The 20,099-nt window shown below is 38.7% G+C and overlaps 1 protein-coding gene and 1 pseudogene across 3 annotated transcripts in view; both read left to right on the top strand.

The window, feature by feature from the left end:
• The window catches only part of RPF2 (ribosome production factor 2 homolog), a 37,316-nt gene that overhangs the window by 1,605 nt on the left and 15,612 nt on the right, over nt 1-20,099 (top strand). For 2 of the 3 annotated variants that reach the window (XM_033418650.2, XM_033418651.2), the window contains exons 2-7: nt 533-665; nt 1,611-1,648; nt 6,937-6,997; nt 10,928-11,009; nt 11,678-11,754; nt 17,479-17,578. In XM_033418650.2, the coding sequence (XP_033274541.1) occupies nt 533-665; nt 1,611-1,648; nt 6,937-6,997; nt 10,928-11,009; nt 11,678-11,754; nt 17,479-17,578 (491 nt within the window). The remainder of the gene's footprint in view (nt 1-532; nt 666-1,610; nt 1,649-6,936; nt 6,998-10,927; nt 11,010-11,677; nt 11,755-17,478; nt 17,579-20,099) is intronic. The other variant, XM_004264719.4, reaches the window with a different exon arrangement.
• On the top strand, nt 11,773-14,278 carry LOC117199372 (ubiquitin-conjugating enzyme E2 D3-like; annotated as a pseudogene).

The following is a 20,099-nucleotide window of genomic DNA, read 5'->3' as shown; positions in this document are numbered from 1 at the left end:
CGTTGCAGTGGCTTCTCTTAGTTGCAGAGCACAGGCTCTAGGTGTGCAGGCTTCAGTAGTTGTGGCACGCGGGCTCAGTAGTTGTGGCTCGTGGGCTCTAGAACGCATGCTCAGGAGTTGTGGCGCACGGGCTTAGTTGCTCCGCGGCATGTGGGATCTTCCCGGACCAGGGCTCTTACCCGTGTCCCCTGCATTGGCAGGCAGATTCTTAACCACTGTGCCACCAGGGAAGTTCTATCTCTTTTTTTAAATAAAAGGTTTAGAAAACAGTAATAAAAGAATGCTGGGAATATAAAAATGGGAATCTTTTTAAAGACCATATCTAATAAAATTAACACTTACTTAACAGTAAGAGCTGAATATCTTTTACTAATATTCCCCTAAAAAGTGAGATTTTGTTTAGTGGTGGAATCCTAACTGATAAATGTCATGTAATGTCTCTGTTGATTTTTAAGAATTTGCACATAAGTCATGGTTTTGTAATATGAGGAACATGTTTTAAGTTGTTATGAATTGTGATTTTTCCGAATAGAAAGCCCAAAACAAAAAGAGCCAAGAGATTCCTTGAGAAAAGAGAACCGAAACTCAGTGAAAATATTAAAAATGCTATGCTGATTAAAGGGGGCAATGCAAGTTCAACAGTGACACAAGTACTTAGAGATGTGGTATGTATATATATACTTACTTTTTAAATGGTGTTGAAATCATTTTAGGAAATTTTTAGCATACTAGTTGGACTGCCTGAGAAATACATAGATAAGTTTGGCTTGCTTTAAGAAATGCTAGCCTTAGAGAAAAGCTAACGTCTCACCAAGGCACTGACTACTGGTTTTCCTTACAGCAGCTAGTTCCCTTAGTAAATTTCACCTGATTTCAATTACTAGCATTTGATTTACTCACATTTCAGGAACATATCTAATTTGTAAAACGAGGTAACTGCATATTACTATCTATTCTTTCAACAATACCAACTACTGTGCTAGGTGCTAGGGATTAATAGTTACGTAAGACATAGTCTTTCCTTTCAGTGAGCTTAGTGAGGAAGACAGACAAGTAAAAGTTAACAGCATTGTGAATGAAGTGCTGTGCTGGAGGTACACACAGGATAGGATGGGAGGCTGAGTTAAAATCCCACGGGGGTTGCCACACACAGGATGGGCTTCCTAGAGATGACACTTAAGCATCATTTTGAAGGAGGAGTTGGAACAAGAAGGAGAAAAGGAAGCGGAAGAGAAGGGCTTCCAAGGCTGAGGAAAAAGCTTGTGCAAAAGGGCATGTAAATGAGCATGATGCATTTGGGGAACTGCAGAATTGGGGATGGCTAAAGAAGAGTGGGCTAGATGAAGCTAGAATTTAAGGAAATGAAGGGAATCATTTAAATTGGATAGAATATTGAAAGGGCATAGAAATTTTTAATTACGAAAGTCCCAGCTAAGAATACTAAGCTCGTGTTGCACGTTATAAGTGATCAAAAGGGAGCCATGCAGAAGATAGCAGAATAGGATTCAGGGACCAGGATAATCTTGTATAATGACTGTTATCATGCTTGATTTTTACCTCTGCTTTTCAGAATGTGCTTTGTTTTGAAAGCTATAAATTATGTTTTACAGTATGCACTGAGGAAACCATATGGAGTTCTGTATAAAAAGTAAGTCATGATTTCTTTTATTTCACTTATTAAATTATATTGTTTCATTATAAAAGTAACAACCAACCACTTTATGGGAGATTTAGAAAAATATTTTGGTTAAAAAATACTACAGTTCCTTACATACATAGCTATGAGTATTTTATTTTTATTTAATTTATTTATTTTAAAATATTTATTTATTTGGCTGCGCTGGGTCTTTGGTTGCGGCGTGCGGGATCTAGTTCCCTGACTAGGGATCGAACCCCGACCCCCTGCATTGGGAGCACGGAGTCTTAACTGCTGAACCACCAAGGAAGTCCTGCTATGAGTATTTAAAATTTGTTTGTTTCCTGTCTGTGTTTTCATTTGTACTGAATATTCTTTCAGAGTTGTAATCATAGCATTATGTATTATTTTTAAATAGTAATAGACTTACAGAAAAGTTACAAAAATAGTAGAGTTCCCATATACCCTCTCCCAGCATCTCTTAATGTTATAACTTCCATAACCATAATACAGTTATCAAAAGTAAGAAATGGACATTGGTACAGTAATGTTAATTAAATCATAGGCTTGATTTGGTTTACACCAGTTTTTCCTTTCTCTTTTTTTATAAATTTATTTATTTATTTTTGTTTGTGTTGGGTCTTTGTTGCTGTGCACGGGCTTTCTCTAGTTGCAGTGAGCAGGGGCTACCCTTCGTTGCAGTGCGTGGGCTTCTTATTACGGTGGCTTCTCTCACTGTGGAGCACGGGCTCTAGGCGCATGGGTTTCAGTAGTTGCGGCATGCAGGCTCAGTAGTTGTGGCTCACGGGCTCTAGAGCACAGGCTCAGTAGTTGTGGCGCACGGGCTTAGTTGCTCCGTGGCATGTGGGATCTTTCCGGACCAGGGCTCAAACCCATGTACCCTGCATTGGCAGACGGATTCTTAACCACTGCGCCACCAGGGAAGCCCCAGTTTTTTCATTAATATCCTTTTTCTCTTCCAGGATCCCACATTGTATTCAGTTGTCGTGTCTCCTTAGTCTCCTCCAGTTTGTTACAGTTCCTCAATCTTTCCTTGTCTTTGATGACCTTGAAAATTTGATGAGTATTCGTCAGTTATTTTGTAAAATATCCTTCAGTTTGCACTTGTCTTAAGTTTCTCATGAGTGGATTGAGATTATGCATTATGGGCAGGAATACCACAAAAGTGATGTGCCTTTTTCAATAAATCATACCAGGGAGTACATGATGTCTTATTGCTATTGTTGTTAACCTTGGTTAAAGTGGTGTCTGCTGGGTTTCTCCACTATAAAGCTTCTATTTTCCCCTTTGTGATTAACAAACGTTTAGAGGAGATACTTAGAGACTATGCAAATAATCCTATTTCTCCTCAAACTTTTGTGTATTCATTTTAGCATTCATCAGTGGATCTTGTCTACAACAGTGATTACTGTGGTGTTCTAGTAGTGGTTTTCGATTTCTCTCATTCCCTCTGCGTTTATTAATTGGAATTCTGTAAGGAAAATCTGTCCCTTTTCCTCCATTTGTTTAATTACTTATTTATGTCAGTGTGGACTTACAGATATTTATTATGTTCTTTGGGGTTATAATCCAGTGCTGTCATGATTTATTTATTTATTTAATTTTTGGCTGTGTTTGGTCTTCGTTGCTGCACGCGGGCTTTCACTAGTTGTGGCGAGCAGGGGCTACCCTTTGTTGCGGTGCGCGGGCTTCTCATTGCGGTGCTTGTCTTTGTTGCGGAGCAGGGGCTCTAGGCTTGCGGGCTTCAGTAGTTGTGGCACGCAGGCTCAGTAGTTGTGGCACATGGACTTAGTTGCTCCGCAGCATGTGGGATCTTCCCGTACCAGGGCTCCGACCCTTGTCCCCTGCATTGGCAGGCAGATTCTTAACCACTGTGCCACCCGGGAAGTCCTGTCATGATTTATTTTGTTGCATAAATTGTTCTCCATTTGGCCATTGGGATCTCTGTCAGGTTGGCTTTTCAAAGTGCCCCCTGTGTTTGAGCACTTCCTTTCTGGCACCACAAGATGCTCTGGGTTCATCTTGTAGTTTTCATTGCCGCAGCCTTGGAATCAGCCCTGGTTCCATATATTGGAGACTGATAATTTAGAAACAGATCTATGCTCAGTTGCTACTGGAGTGTCATTGTCTCTAGGTCCTCTCAGCAGACACAGCTTGAAAATAAATATTATGTACATTAACCTATGCATGTATGCATGTCTATATTTGTTTATATTTATTTATATATTAAAAAACCCTGAGTTAATACTGATACTTCCTAAAAATTCATGAGTGCATACTAGTGCTTCCAATTCCAGTCGAATACCAGAGACTTCATTCCAGCCTTTCTCCTTTTCTTCTTTGTATCTTCTATCTTCTGACAGTATGAAACCTTGCTTTTGTTATGTTATATTTACTTATTTGTGTAATTCTAGTAGTTTCAGAATTTCTAACCTTATAAGAAACAATTTTACTAACTAGAGTATGGAGTTTATGTGCAGTTCTTTTTGTCTTTAACCTCACAATATGCAGTAAAAATATTGTTTTCCAGTGTAAGTCAGGTTAGGTTATTTTTGCCCCTTCAGTGTGATTGTGTTATTCATTTATACTATAGTTAAGGTCATTTATTACAGTCTGTATTCTATTTTGGGTTTTCTATCACTTCCTGGTGTGTTTTTTTTTTTTTTTTGCGGTACGAGGGCCTCCCACCGCTGCGGCCTCTCTCGTTGCGAAGCACAGGCTCCGGACACGCAGGCCCAGTAGCCATGGCTCACAGGCCCAGCTGCTCCGCGGCACGCAGGATCCTCCCGGACCGGGGCACGAACCCGCGTCCCCTGCATCTGCAGGCGGACTCTCAACCACTGCGCCACCAGGGAAGCCCCCGGTGGTTTTTTTAATTTATGTATGTAAAATTTACTGTTTGTGGTGTATACTTCCATGGGTTTTGACTAATACATTGAGTTGTGTCTGCCACTGCAGTCATGGTACAGAAACAGTTTAATTATTCTGACAATTCTTTTGTGCCTTTTTCATTTGTCTTGTAAGCATTTTTCTACTGATAGGTGTCCTTTAGATATTATTTTTAATGCTAGTATAATGCCTATTAAATGGTTATACTAAAATTTATTTAACTTTTCCTTAACTTGCGGAAATTTTGATTTTCTTTTTTGTTGTTGTTGTTCTTATAAATAATGCTAAAATGGCCATTTTTACACAAATGAGTTCTTCTTTTGTATTGGTTCCTACATGAGATTTCTAGACGTGAGATTACTGGGTATAGCTTCATGCCCAATCTAGCATATTAACAGTAGTGCTTTTTGAGAAGTTTGGCAGAGTAAAATGTATGAGTTTCATGGGTCACTACCTACTTTTGGTTTGTTTTTTAAAATTAAGAAGTGAAAATGACATTTTGTTTAAACTTGGATTTTCCCTGTTTCCAGCAGGTCATATTTGCCTATTTGTGAATTGCCGTTAGCTGTTAATCATAAATGCTGCAGTAATTTTTCCTGATTTGTTTGTGTTGCATCATTTTTTTAAATACGTTTTTTGTTTTTTACTGATTAAAAAAGTAATATATATTTATCTTAGATAATTGGGATAAGAGTAAATAATCACCCATAGATAAGCACTATGTATATTTTCTCCTCATGCAGTTTTATATCTATATATCTTTTTCTTTGAACAAAATTGAGATCATGTATATATGATTTTATTTCTCTTTAAATTCATAAAAATTATGAACTGTTTTATACTTTACTTACATGACTAAAAATCCAAAAATATACAGTGAAAATATAAACACACACTCTTCCCAGAACAGCCACTATCATTAGTTTCTTGTATGTCTTAACAGAATTTCTTTATGCATATTTAAGCAAATAAGAATACATAATCTTATTTTTCTCCCTTTTGCATGAAAGATAGCATTCTGCGTTTCTCTACCCACTGTTTCTCCATCTTCACCACTACTATTCCTGGTCCAACCCACCATTTTTTTCTTTCTCTCCTGGATTACTGTGATAGCTCCTTACTAACCCCTTCACTCTTGCTGTGGTACATTCCATCCTTACATAGCAGACAGAGCAGTCCTTTAAAAAGAACATTTGGGGCTTCCCTGGTGGCGCAGTTGTTGAGAGTCCGCCTGCTGATGCAGGGGATACGGGTTCGTGCCCCGGTCTGGGAAGATCCCACATGCCGCAGAGCGGCTGGGCCCGTGAGCCATGGCCACTGAGCCTGGGCGTCTGGAGCCTGTGCTCCGCAGTGGGAGAGGCCACAACAGTGAGAGGCCCGTGTACCGCAAAAAAAAAGAACATTTGGGGCTTCCCTGGTGGCACCGTGGTTAAGAATACGCCTGCCAATGCAGGGGACATGGGTTCGAGCCCTGGTCCGGGAGGATCCCACATGCCACAGAGCAGCTGGGCCCGTATGCCACAGCTACTGAGCCTGCACTCTGGAGCCCGTGAGCCACAACTACTGAGCCCGCGCTCCAGAGCTACTGAAGCCTGCACACCTAGAGCCCGTGCTCTGCAACAAGAAAAGCCACCGCAATGAGAAGCCCGTGCACTGCAACGAAGAGTAGCCCCCGCTCACCGCAACTAGAGAAAGCCTGGGGAAAGCAACAAAGACCCAACGCAGCCAAAAATAAATAAATAAAATAAGTAAATTAAAAAAAAAAAAAAAAAAAGAACACTTGAATCCAATCATATCACTGTCTTGCCTAAAACCCTCCAGTGCTTCCTGTTACTCTTTTAATAACTTACGTTCCTTACCTTGACCAACAAGGCCCTACATATTCTGGGCCGAGTCTACATCTTTGACCTCGTACCCCACCGTTAACCCTTTGTTCACTAAGCTCCAGTGACATTTGTCGTCTGTTTCTTGAATAGTCTAAGCTTGTTTCCATCTCAGAATCTTTTCTTATTCTGTTTCCTTTTCCTGGAATACTCTTAACCTCAAAACTTTTCCATGGCTAACTCCTCATTTATCAGGTCTCAGCTCAAATAATCATTTTCCATTCTTCACACTAACACAGTGCCCTGTTTTATTTTTGTCACAACAGATATTACTTTTTGAAATTGTTCATTTTTCCTCTAAAATGTAAGCTCCGTGAAAGCAAGGGTCTTGTTTGACATGGTATTATGGTATCCCTAGCTCCTAGAACAGTGCCTGGCACATAATAGGCACTAAATAAATATTTGAATGAATAAATATTCTTCTAGCTTCTTTTTCTTGATCATCTGAATATAAAATTATCTTAATATTTATTGTTATGGATGAATTATTAAGATTATTAAAATTAGGGTAACTTTTTTTAATATTAGGAAAAATATTACAAGACCGTTTGAGGATCAGACATCATTGGTAAGTAGAATCTTTCTGATTTAAGAAGGCATATAAGTGATTATTCAAACTAATTCATTTAATTTAATAGTACTCCTAATTTATGATTTTGAATTAGAAAATCATCCTATGTGAGGGAATTTTAATGCAGAATGCAGGAGAAATAAGACTTTTATACTTTCAAAAAGATGACTATAGAGCTTACATTTCACTGAATGTTACGTATTCACTGCTTGCAAGTATATTGATAGAATTTTTAAAAATTACATTTTAAGTGCATAATTAATGGATTGTCAAAAGGAAGCTTGTTATGGATCTTTTTATAGAGCAAGTTTGATTTAAAAAAATTTTACTTTTCTTTTTTTGAGTGTTTTTAGAACAAGAAACACTACCCAAATGATTACTAACAATTGTCAGTTGCTTTACTAGAGTTAATCAAATTCCCGTTTGAGTGTATTGGCAATCAAAACTAAATGAAAAAGTCTAGTGAATGAAATCAGAAGATAAAGGTGGTATATAATAAATGGAGAATGATGAGTGGACTTTGAGTATGTGATGATATTAGTTTCTTACTAAAGAAAATCTTAAGGGAATACGTGGATTAAACTATTTAAGTTGACTTAAAAAAAATCAGAACGTGATTATGTTCTCTTGACAGGACCGCCATTGCTTGTTCTTTTAGTTAGTGAATTTAAAAGAAAAAATGTTTGAAAAGAATCTCAATAACTAATTAGAAAACTGGAATTGAGCATCTTATCCTAATTTGGCAACTAACTGCAGTGAAAATTATATTAAGAAAATATTGTCAAAATAAACAGTTTTTTTTAATAAAATTGCTTTTATCATAGTCTTGGGTTTTTCACCATCAGTTTTGAAGAGATCATGAAAGTAAAAATGGAGGGTCTAACCCAGAAATCTCTCTCTTCCACAAGTGAGTTATCCAGGGCTGATTTTGTTTTGTGACACCATGGTGCTTTCAGTTGAGTGACCACTTTGTAGAAGTGTTATGTTGTAGAATCTGTAGCATTCTGTACTTTTTTTTCAATCCAGTGTCAATATGACAGCTTTTCTTATACTTAAAATTGTGGCATTTCCTCTCTTTGATCTCCCACTTCCAGAGACAGGAGATATTTCATTGGCTGTAATAAATCTCAGACCACTAGAGCTCAAAATGACTGTGGAAACAGTGATCATGTTGGAAATTTGGTTGAATTCCTCCTCCTGACTGCCCATCCCCCAATAGCACATTTCTTACGCTGTAATCTTGGAACTGTGCTTTAGCACAAGAGTTAGCAAATATACCTCCTGTGGGCTAAATCCCTGTTTCTGTGAGGACCACAAGCTAATAATGGTTTTTAAAGTTTTTTTTTTTTACACCATATAAAAAGTCTAAAATATATACTATCTAGTCTTTTGAAGATAATTTGTCTACTCTTGTTGTAGAATTTTAACAAAAAGCGGACTTTATGGAGAAGGATGACAGATGAGTACTATATATATGTGAAAGGTAGTTTATGGAAAGCTTTGGGCTGTTAACATGAGAATGTAGAAAAAAATTTTTTTTAAGAAAGGATTTTCATTGATTTGGACATTTAAAAAACATTTCTGAACACCTGCTTTGTGCCAGACACAGTGTAAGTTGCTTTCCCATATGACGTGTCACGTGGCCCTTGCAGATTTTTTTCAGGAAGTGTTATTGTCTTTGATTTACACATGATAAAACTAATTCTCAGAAAGGCTGACCAGATCCCATAGCAATTGGCAAAGCCAGAATTCTTGGACTTTCTGACTCTGTATCCTCTACATAGGGAGTGGATAGGCAAGTAGGTAGTTGTTTGTTCCTATTTGCTTCTGCTTAAACACTGGAATGAATGATAACCAAACGAGGGGCCCATACCTCAGGGGGTCTTGCACTCAATAAAGAAAAGTTGAGGACCGTGGTTGCTTCGAATGTTCTGTAACATTTTTGTCATTAATTTAGGAAGCTTTTCCAACTATGCTAGAACTAGACAAGAACACATTCAATCTAATTTTTGTGCTAAGATTGGGAATGTCAATAAACTGAATCAAAGTATGTAGGATATAAAGTATAGGCACTAGTGTAGAAGGAGCTGTCCAGGATTGAAACCCCATAATTGTGTTTCCATCCCTCTCAAATCTGTAATAGAAGTCAATTTTTTTTTTTTTTTTTTTTTTTTTTTTGCGGTATGCAGGCCTCTCACTGTTGTGGCCTCTCCCGTTGCGGAGTACAGGCTCCGGACGCGCAGGCTTAGTGGCCATGGCCCATGGGCCCAGCCGCTCCGTGGCATGTGGGATCTTCCTGGACCGGGGGACGAACCCGTGTCCCCTGCATCGGCAGGCGAACTCTCAACCACTGCGCCACCAGGGAAGCCCCGTGTGTGTCCTTTGAGTGAAGGCATTTGTTCAGCAAATGGAAAACTTGGTGTGCTATTCCAAAATAACTGCATAGCTGAAAATAAAGGGCCTTTTAAAATTTATTAACCTAGTAGTTTTCATATATTTTTAGTCTTAAACTTACATCTTTTCCCTAGGTACCCCAAATCAGAAAATTTGAAGTAAAAAGCTACAAATAAAGTCCTTTTTCTTTGTTTATTCTTATCTAGTTCATTAAGTCTTCTTTAATTTCCACTGAAAAAAACTGATGTACATTTTGTTTTTAGTTCAGAGGTACAATTCTTTTTCTTTTTTTTAAATTGAAGTATAGTTGATTTACAATGTTGTGTTAGTTTCTGGTGTACAGCAAAGTGATTCAGTTTTATATATATATATTCATTTTCATATTCTTTTCCATTGTGATTTATTACAGGATATTGAATATAGTTCTGTGTGCTATACAATAGGACCTTGTTTATTTTTCTAGTAATATGTTAAGAAAAACCCGAAGGAACTTCTTGGCCACCCCAATATATATAGTAGATTGTATCTGCTAATCCAAACTCCTAATTTATCCCTTCCCCACCCTCTTTCTCCTTTGGTAACCATAAATTTATTTTCTGTGCCTGTGAGTCTGTTTGTGTTTTGTAAATAAGTTCATTTGTTCCATATATAACATACATAACACATATAACACATATATATCATATGATAAGTGATATATTTTGTCTTTTTCTGTGTGACTTCACTTAGTATGATAATCTGTAGGTCCATCCATGTTGCTGCAAATGGCATGATTTCATTCTTTTTTATGGCTGAGTAGTATTCCTTAGTATAGGTATGTATCACATCTTTTTTTTTTTTTTTTTTTTTTGCGGTACTCGGGCCTCTCACTGTTGTGGCCTCTCCCATTGCGGAGCACAGGCTCCAGACGCGCAGGCTCAGCGGCCATGGCTCACGGGCCCAGCCGCTCCACAGCATGTGGGATCTTCCCAGACCGGGGCACGAACCTGTGTCCCCTGCATTGGCAGGTGGACTCTCAACCACTGCGCCACCAGGGAAGCCCACTTGTAGACTTTTTAGTGATGGCCATTCGGACTGATGTGAGGTGGTATCTCATTGTAGTTTTAATTTGCGTTTCTCTAATAGTTAGTGATGTTGAGCATCTTCTCATGTGCCTCTTGACCATTTGTATGTCTTCTTTGGAGAAATGTCTATTTAGGTCTTCTGCCCATTGTTTGATCAGGTTGGTTTTTTTGTTATTGACTTGTATGAGCTGTTTGTATGTTTTGGAAATTAAGCCCTTGTCAGTCTCATTGTTTGCAAATATTTTCTCGAAGTCCGTAGGTTGTCTTTTTGTTTTATTTATGTTGATCAGTTCTAGTAGTTTTTGTGTGGAATCTTTAGGGTTTTCTATATGTAGTATTGTGTCATCTGCATATAACGACAGTTTTACCTCTTCCTTTACAATTTGGATACCTTTTATTTCAAAGAGGTACAATTCTTAAGGTTCTTACATTTATGCATTGATTGAAGGAGATTTCTTTGGTTTTACAGGAATTTTTTTCAAAGAAGTCAGATTGTTCTTTATTCATGTTTGGCTCCCATAATAAGAAGCGGCCAAATAATCTAGTAATAGGTAAATATCATTTACTTTTTAATACTTTTATTTTATAGAGTCAGTTCTGTGACTCAGATTAATTGATGGTATTGAGGATTCAGGAGTAGCCAGTTAGCACTAAACTAGTTTTTTATTTTCCTTGTGAGTGTGAATAAAATTTATTTTTACCTACCAGTCTTCAGGTAAAGAAGGGGCATGTAAATATCACCCTACCTCAAGTTGTGGAAGTTTTTCAAATATAAAACATATATCCTAAATCAGTATTAGAGTTAGAAAAAGAGAAGTAGCATACTCACACACACAAATTAACCCTTCCCTAATAAATACCTGTATAATGAATACATTTGAAAATAAACCCTTGCCCTGTATTGTGTATTGAGGCTTGGGCTGACATGCTCACTGGCTTAGGTAAAGCCCTTTACCCTCTGTGGGCCTTTATTTACTCTTCTGTAAAGTAAGCGAGTTTGGCTAAGTGATCTTTTAAGATCCTTTCCAGGTCCAAAGTTGCAACAGTACATTCTAGGTAGAGTTGAAAATTTAAGAAAGAAGAGACATGTTTGGGAGGTTTAAGGAGAAAGAAAAGAGGCAGCTATTAGGACATTTTGAACACGCAGATAAGTAGGTGAATATAAGGCAGCTGTTTGGGAAAAAATAAATGGTTAAAAGAAAATGTATTTTCCTTCTAGGTCGTATGTATGACTACCATGTGCTGGATATGATTGAAGTAGGTATCGAGAAGTTTGTCTCCCTTAAAGATATTAAGGTAAGATACTGATCATAAAAATAAGCATTTTATAACGTTGCTCTTGGGCAATAGTGACATCTTGTGGTGAAGAGTAAAGATACAGGCTTAAGTAAGAAAGAACTTTGGTTTTATTCTAGTGTGCTCTAAACTAAAAAGCACAATTTCATTTTACCTTTAAAAAGAAGGAGATGTTTACAGCATATAACACATATGTAGGCAGTTAGACTTAGAGTCATTACTAACTTCTTGTCTAGGCCCATAGTTGAGATGCTCTCCTCTCCCTCTGAATTATCACAGCACCCATTTTATGTAACCTCAGAAATACCACAATTTTCTTTCTTTCTTTCTTTCTTCCTTCCTTCCTTCCTTCCTTTCTTTCCTCCTTCCTTCCTTCCTTCTTAATTGTATTTATTTATTTATTTATGGCCGTGTTGGGTCTTCATTGCTGTGCACAGGCTTTCTCTAATTGCAGCGAGCAGGGGTTCTGCTCTTCATTGCAGTGCGCGGCTTCTCATTGCGGTGGCTTCTCTTTTTGTGGAGCATGAGCTCTAGGTGCGCGAGCTTCAGTAGTTGTGGCATGTGGGCTCAGTAGTTGTGGCTCGCAGCATCTAGAGCACAGACTCAGTAGTTGTGGTGCACGGGCTTAGTTGCTCCGTGGCATGTGGGATCCTCCCAGACCAGGGCTCGAACCCATATCCCGTGAATTGGCAGGCGGATTCTTAACCATTACGCCACCAGTGAAGTCCCCACAGTTTTCAAAGTGAGCCCTGTTTTAAACCTAGGAAGCTTTGGCTGATCCTACAGTATTTTGGCTGCTGGGAACCAAATTGCTAGCTCACTTTTCCCCTTGAGGATTTGCATCTTTGTGTCTCCTTTGTTTGAATGGAATTATGAAACAGAAAGGCAAGAAAACTGTCCTAATGCAGTTCCTGGATCCAGATTGGGCTTCTGCTCCCTCAGACCTCTGCTCCTGGCTTAATCTAGTCCATCAAATACATTATTTCACTTAAGACCTCTTAGCTACCCTCTAAGGCTGAAATTATTTTCCCTATTATATAGATTTGGTGACTGAGGCCCAGGGGAATTCCACTGGTGACCTGGAGTCATACATACAGTAAATGGTATAACGAAGATTAGGACTGAAGGGCTTTGAAAGAAAGGATATTGAAGTTTGTAATGGAAAGTTACATAATTGTTCTCAGTCTGTGGGTCTTTGTATAGTTGAAAGAATTATAACAAATATATAATCACTCCTTTTCCCAGCCTCCCCTAAGAAGAGGACATGCCTTCTAGGTTTCCTGTGTGTTTGAAAAAAGGCTCTTACCAGATCCCTACTTGGTTAGCTATACCACCTTCCTCAGGTACAGGGCAGAACAGTGAGATTGGATTTGGAGGCAGAACACTTGGGTTTGAGGCCTTTCTTGGTCAGTTAGATAGCATTTGTGACCTGACATTCAGTTACTTCCCTGACCCACAATTGCAATCAAGTATTAAACAGGTATAACAACATCAAACGAGATAATATATGTGAAAATGCTTATCAATGAATTTAATGTATTGAAAGGTATTTTGAAAACTGTATAAACTGTGATACTTTATTATGGATGCCATCATTTTATTACAGTTTATTACAGGTTGTCTTTGGGGCTGTGTGTGAATCCCTGGAGATGAGCAGTACCGCTGCTGTTAGCATGGTTACCAGTTAGTGGGTGTGAGCAGTGGCTGATGCCTGCATGCCAATCCCTCTGCTCTTTCCACTTCCCTTCCAAAGCAAAGAAATACCCCGTCACTGTGCAGCTTCTAAACTGAACCACAAAATCAGTATCGTTTGGCAGGCGTATTCTTAACAAGAACCATTTAAATTGAGTACTAGATCTCGTGGCTGTGTCGTGCGCGTGAGCCCCGTAGGGCCAGGGAGGCACCAGCTGCCGCACAGGGAGGAGGCCGAGGCTGCAGCTTGAGGGAGGCCCTGGTCCCTCTGCACCTGTGTATGGCAGAGCTGGTGTGAGACCAAGAGACAGTCCTTCCCAGCCGCCGGGATCATCAAGAGTTTTGGCCGGAACTTTGAGCACACACCGAAATAGTGAGGAGCCAGGTGAAAAGCACAGATGATGGTGCTGAAACGGATTAATAAGGAACTTAGTGATTTGGCCCGTGACCCTCCAGCACAATGTTTTGCAGGTCCAGTTGGGGATGATATGTTTCATTGGCAAGCCACAATTATGGGACCTAATGACAGCCCATATCAAGGCAGTGTATTCCTTTTGACAGTTCATTTTCCTACAGACTACCCCTTCAAACCACCTAAGGTTGCATTTACAACAAGAATTTATCATCCAAATATTAACAGTAATGGCAGCATTTGTCTTGATATTCTAAGATCACAGTGTTCTCCTGCTTTAACTATTTCTAAAGTTCTTTTATCCATTTGTTCACTGCTATGTGATCCAAACCCTCTAGTGCCAGAGATTGCACAGATCTATGAAACAGAGATAAGTACAACAGAATATCTCGGGAATAGACTCAGAAGTATGCCATGTGATGCTAGCTTAAAGTTGGAATAACCTGCATTATAGCTGGAATAAACTTTAAATTACTGTTCCTTTTTTGATTTTCTTACCCGGCTGCTCCCCTATCAGAACTCATCTTCTTTAATTTTACTTTTTGTTTACCTCCCTCCATTCATTCACATGCTCATCTGAGAAGACTTAAGTCCTTCCAGCTTTGGACAATAACTGCTTTTAGAAACTGTAAAGTAGTTACAAGAGAACAGTTGCCCAAGAGTCAGAATTTTTTAAAAAATGGAGCATGTGTATTATGTGGCCAGTGTCTTCACTCTAACTTGGTTATGAGACTAAAACCATTCCTCACTGCTCTAACATGCTGAAGAATCATCTGAGGGGGAGGGAGGTGGATGCTGAGTTATCACATCAAAGGAAGCAGCATTATTCTAGCAGCACCCATTCATGTGTAAGCCTTCCACTGTTAGAGATTTGAGGTTACATGATATACTTTATGCTCGTAACTGACGTGGCTGGAAAATTGGTATTGAATTTATAGCATCAGCAGGACAGAAAATGTGATGTATTTTATGCATGTCAACAAAGGAATGACCTGTTTTACAGAGAATGGAAATTGGAAGTCAAACACCCTTTGTATTCCAAAATAGGGTCTCAAACATTTTGTAATTTTCATTTAAATTATTAGGAGGCTTGGAGCTATTAGTTAATCTATCTTCCAGTACACTGTTTAATATAGTACTGAATAAATGATGCAAGTTGTCAATGGATGAGTGATCAACTAATAGCTCTGCTAGTAATTGATTTATTTTTCTTCAATAAAGTTGCATAAACCAATGAGTTAACTGCCTGGATTAATCAGTATGGGAGCAATCTTTTGTAAATGCAAAGCTGTTTTTTGTATATACTGTTGGGATTTGCTTCATTGTTTGACATCAAATGATGATGTAAAGTTCTAGAGAGTGAATATTTTGCCATGTTCAGTTAAAAGTGTGTAATCTGTTACAGGTTGACACATTGATTGACCTGATTTATGCAGAATTAATAAGCTATTCAGATAGTGTAGCTTTAGTATGCTGCACATGATACTGGCAGCCCGGGGGTTCATAGATGGACTTGGGACCCAGCAGTTTTGAAACGTGTATATGGAGTTTAAGAAATTTATTTTCCAGGTGCAACCCCCATCTAACTAAATTTTTTCTTCACCTTGTACACTTGACAGCTGAAAAAACCATAACATGGGAGTAATATGGGTCAAAATTTACAAAAGTACTGTTTTGGTGTGGGGAAAAAAATAAAAATAAATTGAGTACTAAATTTTCACTCATGGAGCATATCCATAACTATAAAATTCATTAATTGATGAGAATGTGCTTACATTGGCAATTCCTACGTAGACTATTAGCCAGTCCCCTTCACTTTGACCCCGTTATTTGGCTACAACCTCGTATTTTTAGTTTGTTTTGGAGTTGCATGTTTTGTTGTACTTTCCTTCCATATTTATTTCTTCTTTATTTCTACCTCCTCGTTTTTAAGACGTCTTTACCAGGTATTTCTTTTCTTACTTGCCCACTTTTATGGCCAAGCCTCATCCCTCTATTAACTCTTAAGCAACAGGTGATTAGACGCTACCAGGAAATAGAGTGATTATTCTAGAAGTCTGTTTTCTAAGATGGCCAAAATTCTAGGGATGGTTATTCTGCATAAAATAAGCCTAAGAAATGAGATGATTTAAAATTAAAGGTTAGCTGGGCACAGGTGGAACACAGAAGAGTCATTGGGTCTGGAAGGTCTATTCAGGCCCACAATCAGACAGACAGATTTTAGGCCCATCTCCTAAGTTTAGACAGTTCAGGTTCGTGTTGGAAGCAGAGAATGTCAACAAGAGTGGTCATGGTGAACAGCGAAGCAACACGTGACCTCTGGTCCAAGGGCAGAGGATGTTTGTTTGTTTGTTGTCCTGTCTCCCCCTACCCCCTCCACTTGGATAATCCTTGATTAGTGTCAGAGCAGAGATATTAGAATCAGTGGGAAGCTCAGACCGATTCTTCTTCCTCCATAAATTAACCCTTCAGTTAAAGAATTTTTTCTATTTGATTTTTTCTTTCACTTTGGTAAAACAAAAATTCACATTCTTTTTGGTATAGAAAATCCAGAACTAGGGAGTTCCCTGGCGGTCCCGTGTTAGGACTCCACACTTTCACTGTCGAGGGCTCGGGTTCATTCCCTGGTGTGGAAGCTAAGATCCCACAAGCTGTGTGGTGCAGCCAAAAAAAAGAAAGAAAAGAAAATCCAGAGCGAGACAAAATATCTTTTAGAGTAGAACTTCGATCCTGCTGAGTGAGGATTGCCCATATTTTCTGTAGCTTGTATAACATTATATTTCTTCCCATGTTAATGTTTAGTTGGTAGTTCAGTTTAGCTTTCATTTAAAAATACTGCTGGTGTGACATAGTAGGAAAGGCACATTGTTACAAATAATTCAAAGAAATTAAATTTATTTTGACTCTGAGATGTTGGCTGTTAGAGGGCTGTGTTTGTTTTGCCGCAAGTTTAGCTTTTTATTTTATTCTTTGCATAGAAAGTGATAAAAAGTAGCTTACATCATTCTTTAATCACTTACTAATTTGGCACTAAGAGGGAGTGGAATGAAAAATCATTTTTTAGTATAAAAATCTGTAAATTAAAAAATCCCCACTCTGGTTTTAAGTCTAAAATCAGTGTTCATAGGGACATCCTTGGTGGTCCAGTGGTTAAGGCTCCGCGCTTCCACTGCAGGGGGCACGGGTTCAATTCCCGTTGGGGAACTGAGATTCTGCATGCTGTACCGTGTGGCCAAACTAAATAAATAAATAAAATCAGCATTCATAGACATAGTTTTAGGACAGTTAAGAAAATGTGAAAATGAGTCACTGTATATCAGCGGTCCCCAACCTGTTTGGCATCTGGGACCAGTTTCATGGAAGACAAGTTTTCCACAGATGGATGGGGGGATGGGGAATGGTTCAGGCAGTGATGCGAGCGATGGGGAGCAGCAGATGAAGCTTCACTCGCTCGCCTGCCGCTCACCTCTTGCTGTGCGGCCCGGTTCCTAACAGGCCGAGGACTGATGCCAGTCCAGGGATTGGGGACCCCTGCTATATATACATATTTACTGCTTTAAAATCAGCATATAAACAATTTAGACTTGATAATTATATAATTACTTTTTTTTATTTCCTAGAATAGTAAATGTCCGGAGGGAACAAAACCCATGTTAATATTTGCAGGTGATGATTTTGATGTAACAGAAGACTACAGAAGGCTAAAAAGCCTTCTTATTGGTAAGTATTTTAATACATATCTGCAGGATAGCTCAGGTAGGCATTCTAAGAGTTGCCATTGGTCGTGGCAGTTTGCAACTTCACTCTAGATATACAGCTTTTTCTCTTTGATCTCTTTTTCTCCTTTTCATTATTTTGTTTATTCCCCACTAGAAGCAGGAGAGAGTTAAAAGGATGCTATACTCTATAGATCATTATTACTTTTTGATGGTATAGTAACTTTGGTAGCAACCTGTTTAATGCTTGCACCCGTCTCCTGTCATTATTGGCATTATTAAATTAAATTTAGAAAATTGAAAAGTTAAATTTTCGAGATTATTATACATCATCCACTTCCAATTCAAACACCTCTATTAGTTTTTCTTAGTCTGATATACAAGGCTTTTCACACTATAACCCCATATGACTTGCTTTCTTAATCTCCACCAATTTCATTCCTCCCTTTTCCATTTTAAAAAAAACAAAAAAAAACCTTGTAGGGTTGTTTTAAAGGTGATTGGTTCTTAGTGAACTCTGCTCATTCCTAATGTTTTATCTAATGACTACATTACTTTTTGTGTGTTCACAAGCCACCTTCTTAAAATCCAATATACAGGGCTTCCCTGGTGGCGCAGTGGTTGAGAGTCCGCCTGCCGATGCAGGGGACGCGGGTTCATGCCCCGGTCCGGGAAGATCCCACATGCCGCGGAAAGGCTGGGCCCGTGAGCCATGGCTGCTGAGCCTGCGCGTCCGGAGCCTGTGCTCCGCAACGGGAGAGGCCCGTGTACCGCAAAAAAAAAAAAAGTGAAGACTCTCGAAGAAGTAAAAATACACTAAATAATAAAATCCAAGTTATAAAAAAAAAAAAAAAAAAAAATCCAATATACAATATATAGTTATTGTCTGAGATTGATGTTAAATTTACCAATTTTAAACCACTTTTTCTCTCCTTTTTTGAAAAGCTGACATTATTGTTCTCCATGGTTTCTTAACGGTTACTAATACTTAATATTGTGTGATCACATCTGCCAGCTCTGTTCTTACTCTGGAAGGTAATTTAGTTCATCCCTAGAGATATGAACTCTTCTTATACTTAGTGGCATTTTCTGAAGTTTAAATAATTTATTCTATTTGAGCTTTTCTTGCACCATTCTTACAAGCTATGGCTTAACTTTTTTGGTTGCCCTTCTTTTGGATTTTTATATACTTTGCCCTAGATGACTTTTGAAAAGTTGGTGGGGGATATATTATAAATTATATACATGCTTTTTACAAATCTGAGCCAACCAAAGAATGTTTGTGGGCAGACACATTGCTTTCGGTTTTCCTTATTGGGATTAGTTATGCTCTTATTGTTAGGAATACAGTTTTCGGGACTTCTCATTTCTCTTGTTCATAATGGCTATTTTTGAAAAACTAAGTATCACTGTTACCCGTTTAATCCTTACTAAAACTCTTGAGTTTGGTAACATTTCATTTTACAGATGGGAAGTTGGAGGCTCAGAGAGGTTAAGAGCCATTAAGTAGGTGAAGCAGAATCAAAACCCAAAGCCTGTGCTTTTCTTCTTCTGCTCTTCATCCTGCCCACGGTGAATAATTCCTTTGCAGAGTCTTTGCTGTAGGTTCTTACCTCTGTTTTCCATGAATTAAAAAAAAAAAAGAAAAGGGACTTCCCTGGTGACGCAGTGGTTAAGAATCCGCCTGCCAGTGCAGGGGACACGGGTTTGATCCCTGGTCCGGGAAGATCCCACATGCCACGGAGCAACTAAGCCCGTGCACCACAACTGCTGAGCCTGCGCTCTAGAGCCTGTGAGCCACAACTACTGAGCCTGCGTGCCACAGCTACTGAAATCCATGCACCTAGAGCCCGTGCTCCACAAGAGAAGCCACTGCAATGAGAAGCCTGCATTGCACGTTGCACCGCAACGAAGAGTAGCCCCCACTCACCTCAGCTAGAGAAAGCCCACACGCAGCAACGAAGACCCAACGTAGCCAAAAAAATAAATTAATTAAAAAAAATCATACATGGAAGACAGCGACCAACATTTCTTTGAATATTACATAGCCCAAAACATCAAGGGAGTTTTTTTTAGCCAAGATTCCTAGTAGTTGTACTGCGTTGGCTCAGATTTCCTGCTTTTTTCCCCTTGTTCTTCTGTATAATTATTATTAGTGAGGGAAGTACTTATAATTTGTTATAACAGAGCTTTGTTGCTTCTGTTTAAATGGTTTTATCTTACTATTTTGTGCTTCCACTAGATGGCAGGAATAACCACATGATGCAGTAATGAGAGGGAGGGAGTGAAAACCAAAAAGGAATTAAGAAAGAAGAAAGACAGGTAGCAGGATGGAGTGACATTGTCTGGCACTAAGCAAAGTTGAGTTTTTAATATAAATAAGAAGTAAGAAAGTTGCAGAGTTCTTGGTTTGTGTTGTGTGTTCAAATGAAATAATGTAGAGCAGTAGGTAAAGAGAATTTTATCAAGGGCTTTTTTCCTGTTTGGAAGTTGTGTTTTTGTTTTCTTTTTGTAATTGGCCAGAA

Source organism: Orcinus orca, chromosome 12 (genome assembly GCF_937001465.1).
Source record: "Orcinus orca chromosome 12, mOrcOrc1.1, whole genome shotgun sequence".
Classification (NCBI taxonomy): Eukaryota; Metazoa; Chordata; class Mammalia; order Artiodactyla; family Delphinidae; genus Orcinus; species Orcinus orca.
This window is presented reverse-complemented; position numbering and strand designations above follow the sequence as displayed.